The 21384-nt window shown below is 40.8% G+C and overlaps 1 protein-coding gene across 5 annotated transcripts in view; it reads left to right on the top strand.

Moving 5' to 3' along the window:
• MYO6 (myosin VI) overlaps window positions 1-21384 on the top strand; it is a 402734-nt gene that overhangs the window by 143181 nt on the left and 238169 nt on the right. For all 5 annotated transcript variants that reach the window (XM_073626829.1, XM_073626830.1, XM_073626831.1 and 2 more), the window contains exons 6-7: window positions 3689-3794; window positions 9735-9790. In XM_073626829.1, coding sequence (XP_073482930.1) covers window positions 3689-3794; window positions 9735-9790 — 162 coding nt within the window. The remainder of the gene's footprint in view (window positions 1-3688; window positions 3795-9734; window positions 9791-21384) is intronic.

Raw genomic sequence — 21384 nt, forward strand, 5'->3', positions numbered from 1 at the left:
TAGGATGGGTGTGCAATCATTAAAGCACTGGGGTAGAGGTAGCCAATCATTGGGTCTGCTTGCATGCTGATCCTGCCGCTTCACTTCTGTGGCAGGAGCCAGGCCTGGAGATACTCAACAAAGTCCTTCCCAAAAAAATTAATATTCCAGCAGTGTTTGTATTAGATCCCTTTCACACTGGGGCAGTTTGCAGGCGCTATTGTGCTAAAAATAGCACCTGCAAACTGCCCCGAAACAGCTGCTGCTGTGTCTGCAGTGTGAAAGCCCGAGGGCTTTCACACTGGAGCGGTGCGCTAGCAGGACGGGAAAAAAAGTCCTGCTAGCAGCATCTTCAGAGCGGTGAAGGAGCGGTGTATACACTGCTCCTTCATCGCTCCTGCCCATTGAAATCAGTGGGACAGTGTGGCTATACCGCCGGTAAAGCGCTTCTGCAGAGGCGCTTTGCAGTGGTTTTTAACCCTTTCTCAGCCGCTAGCGGGGGGTAAAACCACCCCGCTAGTGGCCGAGTACCACCGCTAAAATGATCGCTTTACCGCCAACGCACCTCCCACCCCAGTTTGAAAGGGGCCTTAGGTTACAGGTCAGGTGGGGCAGTGTAAATAGCTAACCCTTAGTTTTTGGGTTGAAATCCCCTTTTTAAAACATTAGTTCACCTTGGGACATGTAGCATGTTTACACTCCTGCTGCCTCTCGCTGATCTCCCTTCTAATTGTGACAGTGGGTCGGTGATCTTCTCCCTGCACCCACTGTCAAAATTTGAAAAAGTACTCACCCGTGTGGGGATCCGTCCACATGGCCATGTCATTTATTCGCAGAGATCTGCGATTGAAAGAACTATAAGTACCGACATCCTTTGCGGCTGATGGCTTGCAGTTCTCAATGAACTACCGGGGCTCTCTTGAGTTCATTGAGTCTTCCTGTCATTGTGTGACTGCCTGCCTGTACGAGGTACGAGCAGACAGACACACTGACAGTCCGCAGGAGCCCTGCATTGCACACGTGATCTACTGATTGCGGGTGCAATGCTTTACAGGCTCCTAAATAATAAATGCACATTTTTTTACCTGCAAAAAATGTGCATTTATAATTTTATTAAGAAATATGAACTTATCCTTTAAAGCCTATAAGGCACAGACAACAAACAATTCTTGGTGTCTTATTAAGGAAGTCAGCTGATTTGCATTTTAGCAATTCACTTTGCTTTAGAAACTGTACGAAAATTTGTAGTGCCTGGGAAAATACACTGTCCTGCAATTCATTTTTTTTTTGTTTTACTTTTGATCATTCAGAAGATATACTTACTTGAAACTTAGCTTTTTACTTGTGCTTTCAAAAGTATCCAGAGCCATGCCTGCATAACCTCATATTATTAAGATTCTGACAGCACAAGTTTATTAAGATTCATGAAGTAGCGTTAGAAGTTAGGCAATATAAAAGTGTGAATGTATTCCTGTAGTCAGAAAACTAGGGAAGTGTGCTTTTATTTCATCTCTATCTGATTTTCTCAACTTCTATCCTCTGGGACCACTAAAGGGGACCCCTAGCATTCAGTAATTATTAGCTGTTTCTGCCAATTAAATCAAAATCAGCTGGCCATGGTAAAGTCATACTCTATGCTGTTGGTCTGTCATCCTTTAACCATGACTTTACATTTTAGTGGACCACAGATGAGCAAACCTTGCTTGTTCAGGTAAGCAACTTGCTAAGGCCTCATGCACACTTAAAAATAACACCATTTTTACAAAAGTTTAGCTTTTTCTTTTTTTTTTTTTTTTCTTCAGCCCATAAAAGCACCTCTGTTAGCCTATGTGTCCATGTACATATGGGCGTTTTACAGGAGTATTAGAAGAGGAGCATTTACTGGCTGCAAAAAAAAAAAATAAAAAACACATCACCAGCATATTCAGATTCACTTTTGAGCAGAAAAAAACAAGGAATATGCATAAGCGGTAGAAGTGTTTAGGCACGTTAATGCATTGCAACGGCCAGAATAGATTAATATTCTGGCCAATAGAATGCATTAACGTGTGAATGCGTGCATACATATGTATATGCACATGTACAATACGTATCTTTTACTGTGTTAAGTAGCTTTTAGGCCTCATGCACACTGCTGCTGTTAAACTCGTTTTTCTTTTCTCTGCCCTTGAGCTCCCCACATTATTATATGTGTCCATGCACACATGGATTTTTTTTTAGGAGTTTAGTAGCAGTGGAGTTTAGAGAATGTTTTCTAAACGCCCTAAAATCGCATTCAGGAAAGGGAAGTTTGACCACAAAAAAACACTGTTAAACGCTAGCCACGTTTAGCACTTCAGAGTTTATTTCAATGGTTAGAATAAATAAAAATTTTGGCCAATGAAATAAATGCCTGGACTCTGTTAAACTGGTTTGAAAAAAAAAAAAAAAAATGCAGCTTAGGTTAGTTTCATAACACTGATTTTCTCCCGTCAGGATAAACAGCGTTTACAAGAAACCGGTGTGCATGAGGCTTAAAATCGCTCCTGCCAGGAGAAAAGGTGTCCAGAGGGGCTAAGCAGATGCTCCGTGTGCATGAGGCCTAATGCCCCGTACACACGGTCGGACTTTGTTCGGACATTCCGACAACAAAATCCATGGATTTTTTCCGACAGATGTTAGCTCAAACTTGTCTTGCATACACACGGTCACACAAAGTTGTCGGAAAATCCAATCATTCTGAACGCTGTGACGTAAAACACGTACGTCGGGACTATAAACGGGGCAGTGGCCAATAGCTTTCATCTCTTTATTTATTCTGAGCATGCGTGGCACTTTGTGCGTCGGATTTGTGTACACACGATCGGAATTTCCGACAACGGATTTTGTTGTCGGAAAATTTTATATCCTGCTCTCAAACTTTGTGTGTCGGAAAATCCGATGGAAAATGTGTGATGGAGCCTACACACGGTCAGAAATTCCGACAACAAAGTCCTATCACACATTTTCCGTCGGAAAATCCGACCGTGTGTACGAGGCATAAGTGTTGAAGCGATAAGAAGGAAAGCTGTGATACCTGCACCTTCAAATACAAAGTCAGCTATGGCAGCTTTCATATTTCTATCTTTAAAGTTATAGCAGACTCCTTTGGCTAATTAAAAATGATGTTGACTAGGTTGGATTAGCCTTAGATTTTGGACCATTCTATCCAAAAACAGTGGACTGTTGTTCACCAGAACAGGGCCAGTGAGGTCTTCTGTGCTCAAAGAGTATGCTAGCCATATTCATGTGCCAGTCTTCTGAAAAAGTTCAAGTTCACAAATTCTTTGAGATTGCTTGTTCTCCATCTTCTATTTGGAGTAAAAAGAACAGGTTCCAAAAATCTCTTTGCAGGTGAAATAATAATTGTTTTTTTTTTTTTTTTATAGTGTGCAAAAAATGAGCTGCTAGTTGTTTGAGGAATGTTGGTAAATAATTATCACTCATGCATAAATCTGCGCTTGACTAGAAATAATTTAATGCCAATGTGCTGTGAACAAAAATTGTAAAAGCATTTTATGATGTCTTAATATACTTAGTAAAGAAATTTTATTCCATATAAAAGCTGCCATGTTCCAGCCTGTGTTATTTCAGTTTCTTTTTTCCGCAGTACATGCGAAGTAAATAACTTTTGAAAGCTGGGATTGCCAGAGCATTAAAGTGTTGCTTATTACAATATGTTTTGTTCCAGCCGATAAGGCCTTCCGAGACATGAAGGTTTTAAAGATGAGCCAATCAATCATCGTGTCTGGAGAATCGGGAGCCGGCAAGACAGAAAATACAAAGTTTGTTCTGAGGTTTGTATACTGAAAATTAAGTTTGGATCCTCTACCATTATTATTATTATTTTTTTTTTACTTATACTTTTATATTTTTTTAAAAATACAGTTTCTCTTCATCTGAAAGAACCATTTTGATCTCTACCTAAAAGAAAATAGAAGGCAGACAGATTTCTGTCAGAGAACAACAGGGTCAACCGTGGACACTAGTAGTGGGAAATTACCTGGATGTGGTTGCAGTAATGAGTTAAACTAATCCAGATCTGATATTTTATAGTTCCGCTCTAATATTTATATAGTAAGGAAGATTAGTTAGCTTAGTACCTGAACAAACATTGCCAGAGCATTCACACCCCTCTGTTCAGGTTTGGTTGTTTTTCTGAGGATTGGTATCACTCCCCTCACCAATCTGTATTGGTGTGAACAACATGTAGTTCTCTCTGCCCACCACTGTAGCTGTCATATTCTGATCCTGGACATATTTGTCTAATGCCCCGTACACACGATCGGACTTTCTGACAACAAAACCGTGGATTTTTTTCCGAAGGATGTTGGCTTCAACTTATCTTGCATACACACGGTCACACAAATGTTGTCGGAAATTCCGAATGTCAAGAACGCGGTGATGTACAATACGTACGATGAGCCAAGAAAAATGAAGTTCAATAGCAAGTGCGGCTCTTCTGCTTGATTCCGAGCATGCGTGAACTTTTGTGCGTCGGACTTGTGTACACACGCTCAGAATTTCCGACAACAAGTTTTGTTGTCGTAAAATTTGAGATCCTGCTCTCAAACATTTGCTGGCGGAAAGTCCGACAGCAAATGTTCTCTGGAGCATACACACGGTCGGACTTTCCGACAACAAGCTCACATCCAACATTTGTGTACGGGGCATTACAGTTGCAAAACCATGTCAATATTATCTAGTCTACATGTGTTCATTAAATGCGACACACTTTTTTGACAGTTTTAACATATGCAGGCTTATTTAATAAGAAAGGGCAAAGTTCAATATGCAATATCCATGGCAACCAATCAGAAGTCAGATTTTTTTTAAATAACTGTAGGCTGACGTTCAACAGGTTGCCACAACTTTTTGTATATTTACACTTTGTATTTCACACTTTGCACTGTTTTAGGAAATAAGCATGTTAGTACAGTACACATTTGACTATATCTTGCAAGCTAAATAGGTTTAAAGACCATTGAGATATATATTATACAGTTAGCAACTACCATTTCCCAAATACGTTGCTGTATGTTCTAAAAGAAACATTTGCTGCGTCTGTTCATTTGTCAGGTGTGGCTGCAGCTAGAGCCTGTAAATATCAGCTTAATAACATATCCAACAAGCGCCTGTTATTTGTTTTGAGCTTTTGCTTCTATATTGAACTCTTGATTGTAAATGCACACTTGACTACCTTTAAACATTCTACAATGATTCATGAGTCAATACTAATGGCAACTGTAAATGAAAACAATTTGCACAGAGGAAGCTGCTCCGCTCTTTAAAAATACATCCCCGCTCTTCAAAAATACTGTAAATGCAGTAACGTTATAATTGTTCTGTTCCATAAAATATACCAAATGTGCTTTTTATGGGCATTTTTGTTTTAAATATTTTATAGTGCGGAAAGTCTTCAAGAAAAATATGATTTTAAGACACAGATTTTGTAAAGCATAGAGTTTATTAACAACTTGTCTGAACTTGGAGTGTATTTTTAAAGGTTATTTCGAAATAAGCTTTGAGCAAGGAGGTGATAAATATAGAACACAGGGAACTTCCTATTCCTGACTACTTGGGTTATGCTGACACCTTTAGGTAAATGGTTAGTGGCCCAAAAAAAAGGCCCAGGCATAGCCCCTCCCAATTGAGGTAAGTCGTCTGTCCTTAGGTGATGGATGAGCCTACAGATGTCTTCCTGAAGATCTTCTTTCCTTGGCTTAGTCCCTTAATGCGTTCCTGTATTACACACACCCTGCTGTGGTAGAGACGGGCCTTATCTTGATTGGTCTCTGTGGCCAGCAGGCAAGGAGTGAGTGTATGAATCAGAAAGCTACATACACCATCACAGGATGGAACTGTGGGTGCAAACCGTTATACAGTGCCACGTCCCAATCATATGACAATAGAGGTTGGAAGTGGAAACATTGACTTTCTAGGCACCACTGGTAAAAAGCAACGTTTATTTTTAACAATTTGTTCACAGGATTTAAAATTACATTTAAAAGGAACACTAGCATTCTACAGTGGACAACTAGATATCTTCAATGATAGCCATTGGTGTCAGAAATATCAAGCCAATGAGCCCAGATACAAGGGACACGGCTATAGAAAGGTACGTAGCAATGATGAAAGATTACCAGTGGTGCCTAGAAAGTCAATTTTTCCACTTCCAACCTCTATTGTCAAAGAAGGAGTGTACCCTGACCCCACATGCAAGAGCAGGGACAGCCTGTAATGCTGCTGGACACAGCACTGGATCCTGTGGGCAGTGATCTCCTGGCTACTTTGTATTGGGTAGAAGAACTGAGCAATCAGTGGTCATGTGGTTGCTTATTTCTTAGGCTTAGAACCAGCGAAGGATAGCTGCAGTATCATAATCACCACACTTCTTTAACCCTCTTGCTGCCAGAGCTGTTTTTGCAATTTTTGCACACGTATGGAAAAAAATCAGTTTAGCCCTGAAGATTGCATAAAACCCCCAAAACATTATATATTTTCTGAAAGCAGATACTCTAAAGAATAAAGTAGTGGTAGCTACAATTAGGTATGTCACATGATATTTGCGCAAAATTTCAGTAGAAAGTACACTGAGGTTAATTATAGGGCACACAAACGCAATAAATTGCCCATTTTTGGTAAACTATAAAAGATGAGGTTGCGTCAAGTGAATAGATTCCCATGATATTGTACCTTAAAATTGAGTGTGTGACTAGTTTTTTATTGCCCTCCTCATTGTTATTATTCTCATTTATTTTTATTGTAAGGATCTAAGTATCACACACACACACACACACACACACACACACACACACACGAGACTATTCTAAGCTATAAGTTTTAGGTTTGTTTCTAAGTGTTTCAATTTTGTACTATGCCTTTAGCAAAGGCTCAGATGTCTCTGTTTTGTAACTCCTCTCTTTTTGAAAAAAACAACAAAAAGAGCTAAAAAAAAAAATAAAGTAAATTGTGCGTGCTGGTGAAATGGTGAAAAACTTCAGTACCCTATATTTTCCATAGGCAGCCTACGGGTTATTGGTTTAGAGTTACACAGGAGCTCTGGGGCTAAAATTATTAAATTATTGCTCTTACTCTCAATCACAATCTTTGTTTAGGCACCCCCCGACGCGTGTTTACGCTTGTACGTGCGTGTATGTGGGGGGCCTCAAAAAATTGCGTGGGGGGCAATTTTGGGTGTAACTCGTTTTTTTAAAATTCAAGATGTTTTTTTCTTTCATCACAGGACAAAATGGCCATTACTGGGGTTGTATGGAAGCAATCGGGTGGCTGCCCAGCCCCCGGATCACTTTTTTCTGATAGCCAGCAGTCCGCTTGTCAAATATATACATACACTCCACTCCCTGCCCTTTCCTGAAACAAACCTTTTCTGGTGTTGAGGCCTCGGTCCTTCAAAGGTGGTTTCTTCATTCCACATAATCCTAAGCCTTCTAAAACTGATGCGATATGTCATGCAATTTGACAGTTCCAAATTGCATTTCAAGGACCCCCCCCCCTTATTGTCGGAAATGAAACTCTTCAAATTGCCGCGACTCAAACGAAAGGTTCCTGCACAACTTTTTGCTGATTTCATTGCGACTTGCTTAGACTTCTGTTAAATGAATTTGCAAGCTGCAATGAAATTGGAGGTGCAAATCGCACTGATCTGGGGCTTTAAAATTGTGCTGACGTTCTTGCGATTTCAAAGTTGCACTGGTGTTTGAGTTAATCTGAAATCTACAGCTTTGTTGTGACAGATTCTTTATTTTGCCTGTTGGTCCTGTCAGGGGCCAGGTTGCTTCTTGATCCACTATTTCTGTGGATTTGTCAGCTCATTTCTCAGAACTATTGTATGATTAATCGTCTGGGTGGGTATTCCTGCTTTTTTTTTTTATTAACCAGTGTCCATTCACCTGAAGGTGGCAGCATAACTTAAGTAGTCATGAATAATTGATATGCTCCAAGAAAAGGATTTCACAGGTAAACCAAAAATCCTAATTTAATTACATCAAATGTTGTAGGTAATGCAAAGGTAGTTATTATTGATGTCCATTTTAAAAGTACATTTTAAATACAATTTGTTTAAAATTAAATAAGATGCACTGAAGGTGCAGAAATCCTAATGTTTTTAATGTTTTTTTTTTCCATTTTAAAATCAACTCCAGTAAAAGCACAAATCCTCTCCCCTCAAGCAGTAGTCTTTAGATAAGACTGCTCTTATGTATACTCTGTGTTGGCAGCGTTCTCTCTGTGGGGGTCTGATACACCCCCCACTGAGTCTTTGCTAGAGCTCTGCATTCTGCAGGGAGCACAGACTTTGCTATATATAATATTCCCCGTTATGTATTAGTGGAACCCTAGTGTGCATTTCTATTCTAAATACCTTCTTTGTCTCATATATTAAATTCATGTGTGTGTTTAGTAAGACAGCATGAAAAAGAATAATAATATGCAAAGGGCGGTCTTATATTGTCAGCATGTTTACTGCTTGGTTGCTGTGGCAGTTTTTTTTTTATTTTTTATTTTCTCCTTGTTCTTACCGGTCCTGCAGCACATGGTTTTGTGCATATGTGGTATAGAAAGCCTGGAGAATACATAGATGGTGGTGCACACTCAATGGTAAAACACTGTGTCCTCTGCTGTTCTGCTCCGCTGTGTACTCTGCTTGATTGATTAAATAAAGTGACCGCTGTCAGGTGACATTGTAGCTCCCAATTCTTAAAGGATCTGTGGTTACACAGCAAAGGAGGAATCTTGCATACATACTCAAAACCAAAATTAGGCACACAAGATAAAAATAAATCTAGATCTGGCTGGAGCTACACTATTTTACTAAAAGTATTGGGACACCTGCCTTTACATGCACATGAACTTTAATGGCATTCCAGTCTTAATCTGTAGGGTTCAATAATGTGTTGGCCCACCCTTTGCAGCTATAACAGCTTCAACTCTGCTGGGAAGTCTGTTCACAAGGTTTAGGAGTGTGTCTATGGGAATGCTTGACCATTCTTCCAGAAGCGCATTTCTGAAGACAGGCACTCGTGTTTGACGAGAAGGCCTGGCTCAGTCTTCGCTCTAATTCATTCCAAAGGTGTTCTATCGGGTTGAGGTTAGGGCTTTGTGCAGGCCAGTCAAGTTCCTCCACCCCAAACCTCGCCCATCCACCCCTGAAAAACAACCACACACTATAATCCCGTAATTGCATTTGTACATTGTGGCTCTCCAATAAAATTATATTTTCTTAAGAATAACGGGTGTACAGATCATCTTTTCTACATTATGCTACTCGGCGAACGAGCACCCGGGAGCTCTGTTTGCACACCGTAATCCCCCCTCCACCAAATGATTTGGACCAGTGCCTTCTCGTACACATCAGTGCCTGACTTTACAAATGCACTTCTGGAAGAATGGTCAAACATTCTTATAGACACACTCCTAAACCTTGTGGACGGCCTTCCCAGAAGAGTTGAGGCTGTTATAGCTGCAAAGGGTGGGGCAACTCAATATTGAACCCTACGGACTAAGACTGGGATGACATTAAAGTTCATGTGTGTGTAAAGGCAGGTGTCCCAATACTGTTGACAATATAGTGTATATTGTTATCCCTGCTAGATAGTTATGGGTAATATTGGTCTTGATTTTACATATGCACACAAGCATTACATCAAAAACAGATGTTTCCATGTATTCTAAAATGAGCATTCTCAGTTGTGACATTTTTTTTCTCTGTCTTATAGGTACCTGACTGAATCTTATGGGTCTGGGCAAGATATTGACGAGAGAATTGTAGAAGGTATGTGGACATTATAGAAACAAATTGGCTCAGTTTCATTAACTTATTTAACCCCTTGGAGCCGGTGCCTCCCCGCCCTTTAAGGGGTTTAGGATCTGTGATCATCGCTGCTTGCGATCGGGAGCTTTCTGTTAGTCGCAGGTAACTGTACCAGGAGCATGCAGGGTGCACAGCTGTTTTTGCACTATTGCACACAAATATGCGGCCACTCTGCGCCAAGGCCCACCCGCCGAGAGGAAGCATATTTGCGTGCGGCCAGTGGCAAGATGTTAAGCCTATTGGGACCTGATCATTGATGCCTAAATGTTCAGGCCAAGTTTAGAAGTGTCTGCTAACTTTACAGTGCTGTAATTGTATTTGACAAGTATATTATTAAACAAATGAACCCTACCGCCTTCAGGCTGCAGTGGCATCTGCAGTGCCACCTTGAGGCTAAAGGCTTATTTTGCAGAAGAAATGTCTAATAAACGCAGCTACACTTTGAAATTTAGATGTCCATGTAAGGCTGTTCTCGCACTGAGTTTTTCAAGCACTTTTTAAGTCTAATGTCCCTTAAAAACCACACCATAAACGCAGTATAATTGCAGCAAAATTGTGTTAAAAACACATATGCATTTTTGCAGCGGATCAGTGTGAGAGTAGCCTCCAGCCTGCTTGTGATCACTATGTTGCAGTTGACACAGTGATCACATGATTAACTCATTAGTGAAGACTTTAGCTGTCAGCAACCATCTAGATTTTAGAGTCATGCTAAGTCCTGGTTGCTTGCTCTTAATGGAAAGGTGTGAATATTAAAGGCTAACTCCGCCTTTTAACCCCTGTTACACACATATTTTGGGTTTAACATAGTGCCAAGCAGAAAGTACAGTCTTGTTTTAAAGGTACTTCTATCGAAGTTGCCATTGCAAAATGCAAAAGAAGAGAACTTTATATAAAACCTAAATACAGAGCTTACATTCACATTGGTGCACAGGTAGCTAAATATTGGAAACGGTGATACAACAGAAGCAGTCAGTATTTTTAGTAGACAGTGTCTTAGCATAATACTAACTACTGTTGAAGTCACCAGTGCCATTGAGCTATTTTTTTTAGAGGCAGGAGCTATTGAAATGTCTAGCAATAGCCAAATAACACTTTTACTTTTATTTCTTATAAAATGTGTTATGCTAGTTATCAGTACTTGTTCTTTCCACTCCCAGGTCAGACATGCATAGCTATGACATGCCGTAAAGAAGGAACACACAGGAACGTACAGTGGGTATGGAAAAGATTCCCCCCCCAAAATAATTACAATTTGTTGCTTTGTAGCCCGAAAGGCACAGTTTTTGTTTCATCTAACTATATTTACTCAAGTGCAATTTACAACAGCCAAGTGAATAATATAAAACCAACATGTCAGATAAAAATTAAAAAAAATGAAAGCACTGAATCGCTAAGATGGAAAAAGGATCGCCCCCTCTTCTAAAAATGATTTGTAAACTCAATCAGGTGTAGCTAATCACCTTCTTAATAGCACAAAAAGCCATTTGACTTTCAACTGTGATCAGCGTGGTTATTTTGATTAGCTCCGTATGAAAAGAACTTTCCTGGAGCATTTCAGTCCTTGGTAGTGCAACTGTAGCAAACAACTATGCATGGCAAGGCACTGTCAAAAGATCTCCGGGATAAAGTTGTGGACAGGCACAAGTCAGCAGATGGAATAAAAAAAGGTCAAAGGCTTTATCAATTCCTAGAAGCACACTGAAGTCTATTATTAAGAAGTGGAAGGTATTTGGTACAACACAGACCCTCCCTGGATCAGGACGTTGCTCCAAACTGGATGAAAGAGCCAGGAGAAAACTGGTCAGAGAGGCTACCCAGAGCTACCTAGAGGCTTACAGCAACTCTGAAACAGTTGCAGGAATTTATGACAGAAAGTGGTCATTGTGTGCATGTGACAACAGTATCACAAATTCTCCACAAATGTGGCTTGTATGGAAGGGTTGCAAGAAAAAATCCACATGCATTCATGACTGAGCTTTGCCAAAAATTCACCTTGTAGATTCTTAGGCCACATGGAAAAAGGTTATGGTCAGATGAGACTAAAATTTAACTATATGGCCTCAACACCAAATAATATGTCTGGTGGAAATCTAATACAGCTCACCATCCAAATAACACCATTCCTACAGTAAAGCATGGAGTTGGTAATATCTTGTTATGGGGGTGTTTCTCTGCAGCAGGGACTGGAGCACTTGTCAGGACAGAAGGAAAAATGGATGGAGCAAAATACCATCAAATTCTTGAGAAAAATCTGCTGCCCTCTGCCATAAAGTTGTCAGTGGGAAGAAGGTTTACCTTCCAACATGACTGACCCAAAGCACACAGCAAAAATGACCACACAGCGGTTGAAGAAGAAAAGGTGAATGTCCTTGCATGGCCTTGTCAGAGTCCAGACCTAAACCCCATTGAAAATCTGTGGAATGAATGAAGACTGCAGTCCTCCAACAGTCACCATCAAATGTAATTTAACTTGAGCAGTTCCACAAAGAAGAGTGGGTAAATATTGCAAAGTCTAGATGTGCAAAGTTAGTAGAAACATATCCCAGTAGACTAAAGGCTGAAATTAAAGCAAAAGTTGGCTCAACAAAATGCTGACACAAGGGGGGTGATCCTTTTGCCAACTCCAGTGATTCTGTTTTTGATTTTTTTTTTTTTTTTATTCTGACATGTTGGTGTTTTTATCTTTTACTTGGATGTTATAAGTTGCACTAAGTAAATACAGCTGAATAAAACAAAAACTGTGTCTTTTTTCATATCTGGCTGCAAAGCCACAAAATGTGACTATTTTACAGGGGGGTGAGTCTATTCTATGCCGACTGTATATTTAAATTTGTGCACCCATAATTGAACCTTAGAAACACTGATACAACATAAGTAGTAAGTATTTTTTACAAACACGTTCTCTATTTCATGAGGCTTGTGCTATGGCGTTGTTTTAGTTATTAATTGTGCTTTGTGGAGTTCTTAATTATGCATATTGTCTGCATGGTTCGACTTTGTATGCTTAATATTGGACAAATTGGGCCAAAAGTGCACACATTGAATATTTCTGTTAAACAGAATTGTTTCTATGATAATAAAAAATAAATGCTTTGAATCAACTATGCATTTCACTATGCCATTATTAAGAGATTTTGTTTTGAGGCTTTCCAGGCAGGTATTAAAAGATCATTACCCTTGCAGAGTTTGCTGATCATTACTCTTAACAAGTAGAAACACTGAATTATTTCTCACAAGGAGGAAATGAGGATTGCATTTATTTTAATGAGTATAAAGCTTTTGCAATGAAAAGGGACTTTTTATAAAACTTAGCTACCTGTGTTGTCATCATGCATAAACAAAATCTAATTCCCAGCCGTTGGTGCAAAGCTTTAATATTTCAGAGTTGAACAAGTTTGTTCTTTATCTCAATGAGTTTTTAGGCTCTTCCTATCTCCTAGCATTAAAACCTTTTATGTTTTTCAATGCCTGCGGTATGGCTTGCTGTTTTAGTGAGACGAGGGGCTTGGACTCTTGTGCTAGGATTTGAAATTGTGTGATAGTAAACAAAATGTGTCACATCCCTGACCTGCACATTTTTTTCCTCCTGCCCTTTTTAAATGTTCACATAAAGAGTTTAGCTTAAAACATTCTTTCCAGGGAATTTAGGTATTCGTTTTTGGCTTACCTTAAAAACACGTATGCACTTTTTTCTTACATATTTCTTTTGTTAGTATGTGCATCATTAAAGTGTTTCTGAAGCCGAATCATTTGTCTAGGTTTGGATTGAGTGGTGAAGGTTTAATTGGTGCTTGTGTCCCCTCTGGAGAGCGTCACCCTCTTTATTGATCCTGATGACTCTTGCCAAGTAAGTTGTCGGCAGAACAGGAAAAGAATGGAAATCTGCATATGAAGACACTACTTCTGGTGACAAGCATCTAATTCCCCTTTCACACTAGCAGGCCGATCGGGTCTGCCTGTCAGTTTTTTCAGGCAGACCCAATTGGACCCTCCATTCTCCTATATGGAGCGATGAGTGTAAACGGACATGTGTCTGTTTACACCTGCTTACATCAGATCTGCTAAAAACAGACAAATGGGGATCCCATTACCCTTCCGTCTAGTGAATTAGATGGTGGCCAGGTGTGAATGGACAGGCGGTCAATTTACATATGACCGCCCATAGAGGAAAGTGGGCTGTGTCTGGGTCTACTCTGCATACACGGAGCAGACGCAGACCAACTATATACCTGCTCAGCAGGGATCAGTGGACAAATCTCACTGCTGAGTAAGTGGTCTCCTGGCGGAGTACACCCCGTCTGGAATGGGCCTAAAGGAAATTGATCTCACTTTGGAGAGATTTTCTCTTAGGGCCCTTTCGGCGGGGGCGGCATCGGAGGTAAAGCGGCCGAGAAAGGGTTAGCTAGCGGCTGAGAAAGGGTTAAAAACCACCGCAAAGCGCCTTTGCAGAGACGCTTTGCCGGTGGTGTAGCCGTGCTTTCCCATTGATTTCAATGGGCTGGAGCGGTGAAGGAGCGGTGTATACACACCGCTCTGAAGATGCTGCTAGCAGGACTTTTTTTCCCGTCCTGCTAGCGCACCGCTCCAGTGTGAAAGCCCTCGGGGCTTTCACACTGGAGACAAAGCAGCGGCACTTTCGGGTCGGTTTGCAGGCGCTATTATTAGCGCAATAGCACCTGCTCCTGTGTGAAAGGGGTCTTACTTTTTGTTCTCTCTACAGAATAGGAAGTAAAGTGAAATCGGTGAAACGGGACAAAGATGGCAAATAAAAAAAACTGTTAGTTTTCCCTACAATATCACCATTCTTCTACTCCAGAAGTTTGTCTGATTTGCCTCCACGGTCTGGTTTTAAGACATGAGTTTCTACCATGACCCACAAAATTATGAATATACTTTTAATATACGTGTCAGGTAGAATAACTGGGAAGACATGCTTCCTGTTGATATGTAGTACATCTGTCATCCTTTGGCATATAAGAGGATGGCAGTTTTTTTTTTTTTTTTTAACCTATATAGTGGCTCTGTGATGGCAACAGCATATTAACTGGGTAGGTGACTATAAAGGATGTAGAATCTCATCTCTGTTTATTCATTGACTTTTTTCAGGAGATATGTCACAATAATACCAACAGTGTGCGACTGTTGATGAAGCATGCTAGAACAATAAAGAACTGTCTTATAAATCTTATTGTTAGGCTACATTCACACTGACAATCAGGGCCAGTGTGAATAGTAGCGGCAGAAATGTACGATTCCTGCTGCGGCTCAGAACGGCTAAGTGCGGCCACTGACCCTATTCACTATAACAGGCAGCTACAGCTATTTGCAACTCTGCACAGCCAGTGATTACTTGCAGTGATTGCTGCTGGCCGCCCCTTGAGTGTGTTCAGCAGTGATCACCGCAGGTAATTGCTGGCTGTGCAGAGAACTGAGAATAGCTGCAGCCACCTGCGACCTGTCATCATAATGAACGCAGCAGGAACTGCCACTACAGTTTGCACCGGCCTTAATCACCAGTGTGAATGTAGCCTAAGGTGCAGCACCAGAGACATTATTATTATTATTATTATACAGGATTTATATATCACCAACCATTTTCACAGCACTTTAAAACATGAGGGCAGACAGTACAGTTACAATACAATTTAATACAGGAAGAATCGGAGGGCCCCGCTCATTGGAGCTTACAATCGAAGAGGGAGGGGTCAAGTGATACAAATGGTAATAGCTGTGGGGGATGATTTGATGGAGAAAATAAAAGTACAGTTGTTAGATGGGGGAAGAATAGGCTTCCCTGAAGAGAAGGGTTGCAGGGATCGTCTAAAAGCAGAGTAGGAGATAGCTGTACAGCCATTAGCAGATTGTGAGGGCAAAATCCAGACTAAAGGGGATCAAGAAGGATATTCTCAGCGAGGTGGTCGCTCAGTCATTTGTAGACTAGACATTCAAGGAGTTTGGATAAAAAGGGGATCAAGGAGATTGGACAAGGGTTGTGAAGATTGGCATGGTACAGTAAGGGTTTTTAAGGATGGGGGCGACTAGTGCATGTTTTAGTGAGTTGGGGGAGATGTCAGAGGAGGGGGAGAGACTGAAGATGTGAGTTAGAGAGTGTAAGATAGAGCCAGAGGGTGACAGCAGTAATTGAGAGAGAATGGGGTCCAGGGGGCAGGTGGTTAGGTGGACATTAGAAAAAAGTTTAGCAACCTCGTCTATAGTAGCGGGTTAAATGAGGGAAGTAATCACCTGTGGATATGAAATGTAAGTGGGGAAGGTATCTGTATAGTGGAGATCTCCTGACGAATATCATACGCTTTAAACAAAATATTACAGTCACAAACCGACAACTGAACAGGGAGGTCAGTGATTAAGCAGAGTAAGATAAAAATATTGAAAACAAAAATCTGCGTTTAAAGTTCAAATAAATAAAAAGAGACAGCAGCACTCAACAATACCCAGATACTAATGTATCAACCTAAATAGTAAAACAAATGGTTTTGTGCTGCCTCAATAAGAGGAAGCACAACACAATTTGTTTACTACCAAGATAAAAAATATAGTGTTTATAGATCTTGTTTATCAAGCTGCACCACAATATTTATGGACTTCTGACATCAGAATTGTGAACCTGTTGGCCAATAAGGGAGATAATAAAGAAGAATAAGAAAAACATTGAATTCTCTTATAGCTAAATCTTCTAGGTTTTGACAGCACCAGCAATATCAGCATTGTAGACTTGGCAGGAGTGTAATGCTCATAATGGTTCAAAAGCAGACAAAATAGAAGATTCCTTTACATCATTTTTTTTCTAGTTTTCAGCAGCACTTTGAAAGCACCAACATCATCAGTATCTGTGCAGGGTGGTGACTGATGAGCGAACTGCCCTAGGTTCGCTTCGAGCAGGGGTTCAGCAAATTTGAACCCCATTGAAATGAATACAAGCTGAATCTGTCAAACAAACAAATGCCAATTTTCTGGGCTAATAGGCAAGGGGGTATCAAAATATATCATGAGGTTGGGGGATGGGGGGGTGGGCACTGCCCTGGGGAACATGTACCTATGCAAAAAAAAAACTCTTTTTAAAGTGATTTGTTTAAAATGAAACATTAAAAATGTCTAATCCCTTTATGGTGGGTGACCTAATTCTGCCTCTGAAGGGGCACATCTCTGGGAAGTACAGAAAGTGCTGCAGCAGCACTGACATTTACAAAGGGAAAAAAGTTTTCAAATTGCCAACAAATTAATGTCATTGACAGCTTCACTGTGTGACATGTCCTCCTCTGTAAAGTTCTTTTTCAATGTTAATGATTTTGTTTTTTTTTTCCTTATGGAATCCCAGATCTTGAGTTGGAATATGGTTTTGAATTGGTTTGGGTTATCGGCTATTCTCCATTTTAAAGGCATGAATTGCAGCATTAAGCTAGGTTTGTTGATTAGGTTATTGACTGTAGCTATAGGTACTCGTAAGAGTTCTTGTTCCTCTCCCTTGTTAGAGTGGAGAAATGTTCACACAAATCCTGTTGTGTCTTTTTGACAAAAAGTAGAAGGGAATAAATGCAGAAGCTAATTGAAACTAGAAAACGTTTCACAATTTTATCTTATTCCCTAAAGCATAAATATCTTTCTAGCCCTCTGAGAAGTGGTCCCTTTTGTTAAAAGCAAGGTAATTACCTGTGGGAGGGGCTACAGTCTTTTCTGGATTCTTATACTGACAATCATTTCAGGATCCACCTCCTTTCCTTCTCTGATGTCGACTCTGGGCTTTCTGCTCTCCACCTCAGCTCAGATCAGTTCTCTTACAGACAGTCTCTATCTGCACACTGTGTAGCTGCCTGCTATGCATAGCAGTTTACAGATACAGTAAGGGAAAAAAGTATTTGATCCCCTGCTGAATTTGTACGTTTTCCCACTGACAAAGAAATGATCAATCTACAATTTTAATTGTAGGTTTATTTTAACGCTGAAAGACAGAATAACAGCAAAAATAACCAAACAAACGCATTTCAAAAAAGTTATATATTGATTTGCATTTTAACCTCTTCAGCCCCGGAAGATTTTACCCCCTTCCTGACCAGAGCACTTTTTGCGATTCGGCACTGCGTTCCTTTAACTGACAATTGCGCGGTTGTACCCAAACAAAATTGACGTCCTTTTTTTCCCACAAATAGAGCTCTCTTTTGGTGGTATTTGATCACCTCTGCGGTTTTTATTTTTTGTGCTATTAACAACAAAAGAGCGACAATTTAAAAACAAAGCAATATTTTTTACTTTTTGCTATAATAAACATCCCCCAAAAATATATAAAAGAACCACATTTTTTCCTCAGTTTAGGCCAATGTGTATTCTTCGACATATTTTTGGTAAAAAAAAAATCGCAATAAGCGTATATCGATTGGTTTGTGCAAAAGTTATAGCGTCTGCAAAATAGGGGATAGTTTTATGGCATTTTTGTTAATATTATTATTTTTTTTATTAGGAATGGCGGCGATCTGCGATTTTTATCGGGACTGCGACAATATGGCGGACACATCAGACGCTTTTGACACTATTTTGGGACCATTGTCATTTATACAGCGATCGGTGCTATGAAAATGCACTGATTACTGTGTAAATGACACTGGCAGGGAAGGGGTTAACCACTAAGGGGCGATGAAGGGGTTAAGTGTGTCCTAGGGAGTGATTCTAACTGTGGGGGGGATAGGCTTCAACTCATATGACAGCGATCACTGTTCCCGATGACAGGGAGCGGTGATCTCTGTCATGTCACAAGGCAGAACAGAGAAATGCCTCGTTTACATTACATACGACACTTCCCCGTTCCGCGGCTCCGTGACACGATTGCCGGGATGTCTGCCGGTCCCGCGGGCACAGTCAGGCTGTATGTGGTGGGCGCGCGCCTGCTAGCCCTGCCAATTTAAGGGGATGTACTGGTACGCCCATTTGCCCACCGCTGCCATTGTGCCGACGTATATCAGCGTGCAGCGGTCGGCAAGTCGTTAATGAGTGAAATAAGCATTTGACCCCTTCACAAAACATGACTTAGTACTTGGTGGCAAAACCCTTGTTGGCAATCACAGAGGTCAGATATTTCTTGTAGTTGGCCACCAGGTTTGCACACATCTCAGGAGAGATTTTGTCCCACTCCTCTTTGCAGATCCTCTCCAAGTCATTAAGGTTTTGAGGCTGACATTTGGTAACTCGAACCTTCAGCTATCTTTACATATTTTCTATGGGATTAAGGTCTGGAGACTGGCTAGGCCACTCCAGAATCTTAATATACTTCTTCTTGAGCCACTTCTTTGTTGCCTTGGCCATGTGTTTTGGGTCATTGTCGTGCTGGAATACCCATCCACAACTCATTTTCAATACCCTGGCTGAGGGAAGTAGGTTCTCGCCAAAGTTTTGACGGTACTTGGCCCTGTCTATCGTCCCATTGATGCAGTGAAGTTGTCCTGTCCCCTTAGCAGAAAAACACCCCCAAAGCATAATGTTTCCACCTCCATGGTGGGGATGGTGTTCTTGGGGTCATAGGCAGCATTCTTCCTCCAAACACGGCGAGTTGAGTTGCCACGGAGCTCGATTTTGGTCTCAACTGACCACAACACTTTCACCCAGTTCTCCTCTGAATCATTCAGATGTTCATTAGCAAACTTCAGACGGGCCTGTACATGTGCTTTCTTTCATAGGGGGACCTTGCGGGCACTGCAGGATTTCATTCGTTCGCGGCATAGTGCGTTATCAATTGTTTTCTTTGTGACTATGGTCCCAGCTGCCTTGAGATCATTGACAAGATTCTCCCGTGTAGTTCTGGGCGGATTCTTCTCTGTTCTCATGACCATTGAAACTCCACAAGGTGAGATCCTCCATGGAGCCAGAGACCAAGGGAGATTGATTCTTATTTTGTGTTTCTTCCATTTGTGAATAAACACACCAACTGTTGTCACCCTCTCACCAAGCTGCTTGGCAATGGCCTTGTAGCCCATTCCAGCCTTGTGTAGGTCTACAATCTTGTCCCTGACATCCTTGAACAGCTCTTTGGTATTGGCTATGGTGGCGAGACTGGAATCTAATTGCTTCTGTGGACAGGTGTCTTTTATACAGGTAACAAGCTGAGATTAGGAGTGCTCCTAATCTCGGCTTGTTACCTGTATAGAAGACACCTGGCTGCCATAAATCTTGCTGATAGGTGATCAAATACTTATTTCACTCATTAAAATGCAAATCAATTTATAACTTTTTTGAAATGTGTTTTTCTAGATTTTGTTGTTGTTCTGTCTCTCACTGTTAAAATAAACCTACCATTAAAATTATAGACTGATCATTTTTGTCAGTAGGCAAATGTACAAAATCGGCAGGGGATCAAATGCTTTTTTTCCTCGCTGTAGAGGCTATCTATAAGAGAATAGATCTAAACTGTGTGAGAGGAGGCAGGAAGGGAGGGGGGGGCTGTGCTGACTGTGCTCAGATTGTGTGCAGTACGGAGATGTGAGAAGGAGCCCAACGGCTTCCATGGAGGATGGGGGGTACAGCTGAAACCTGAGGAGGGGGCCACAGCCCTCCCCAATACCTCCCCCTAGATCCAGCCATGTCTGTACCACTTATGTATTTTCCACTATGCACAGGAATAGCACACTTGTTTACTGTTCTGTTGTGTGCCTGTTCAGGAGGCGCAGTGACATCTTTCAGTAGATGAGGAACAGAAACGGGGTGGATTGCTGAAGTTGGAACCTTACCAGCTGATTCATGATTATGGAAATATTGTTAATTATTAACCTATCCCATACTTCTCCTTTTTAAATACTCCTACAGTCTGCCACTCTATACATTTAGCATATGCTTGCCTTAAGCGAAACTTCACCACTAACCGTTCCTCTTTTCTGCCACCCCCCATTCTACATTTGGGCACTGTTTTTTAGAGGGAAGAGAGCAGGTACCGGGTTTTAACAGTTGTGAGAAGGGAAAACACAAGCACCTCTAAGTGTAGACTTTATATAAACCAATTATTGAGAGAAAAGTGTCAAGCAACCCACATTTTCAATGTTAAAACAGGCATGGTTCATATCCTGTGTGGTCATTGTGTAAGACCATGTCTGCTGCTGCTCAAGTGTGTGGAAGAGTCTAGGAGAGAGGGCTTGAATGCCCCTGGAGTACAGGGGGGGCGCAACGTGTTTCCGAGCATGCGCACTGAGAAGGGTCTGTCAGGCGCGCTCCTTTGTCAAGCTGGGCAGTGTGACCTCTTGTATGTAGCGCTACCTACTGGTAGCAATCAAATGGCGCAAGAGGAATTACATGGGCATAATAAGAAACTAATAGACACTAGAAGATGGATCAGTCAAATAAATCATCCAATGAGTTAATACTGATAACTAGTAAAAATAATAATGCTAGAATAGATCAAACAAATCAAAATGGATAAACCAGATAAATAATACTGGAGGCATTATGTACAGTATAGAATATGAAAATACAATAAACAAGAGAGATGAGGATCCAAATGGCACAAGATAAATAGATAAAATGAATGATGAAATGAATCTGAATAATACATTATACCT

Source organism: Aquarana catesbeiana, linkage group LG04, assembly GCF_042186555.1.
Source record: "Aquarana catesbeiana isolate 2022-GZ linkage group LG04, ASM4218655v1, whole genome shotgun sequence".
Lineage (NCBI taxonomy): Eukaryota > Metazoa > Chordata > Amphibia > Anura > Ranidae > Aquarana > Aquarana catesbeiana.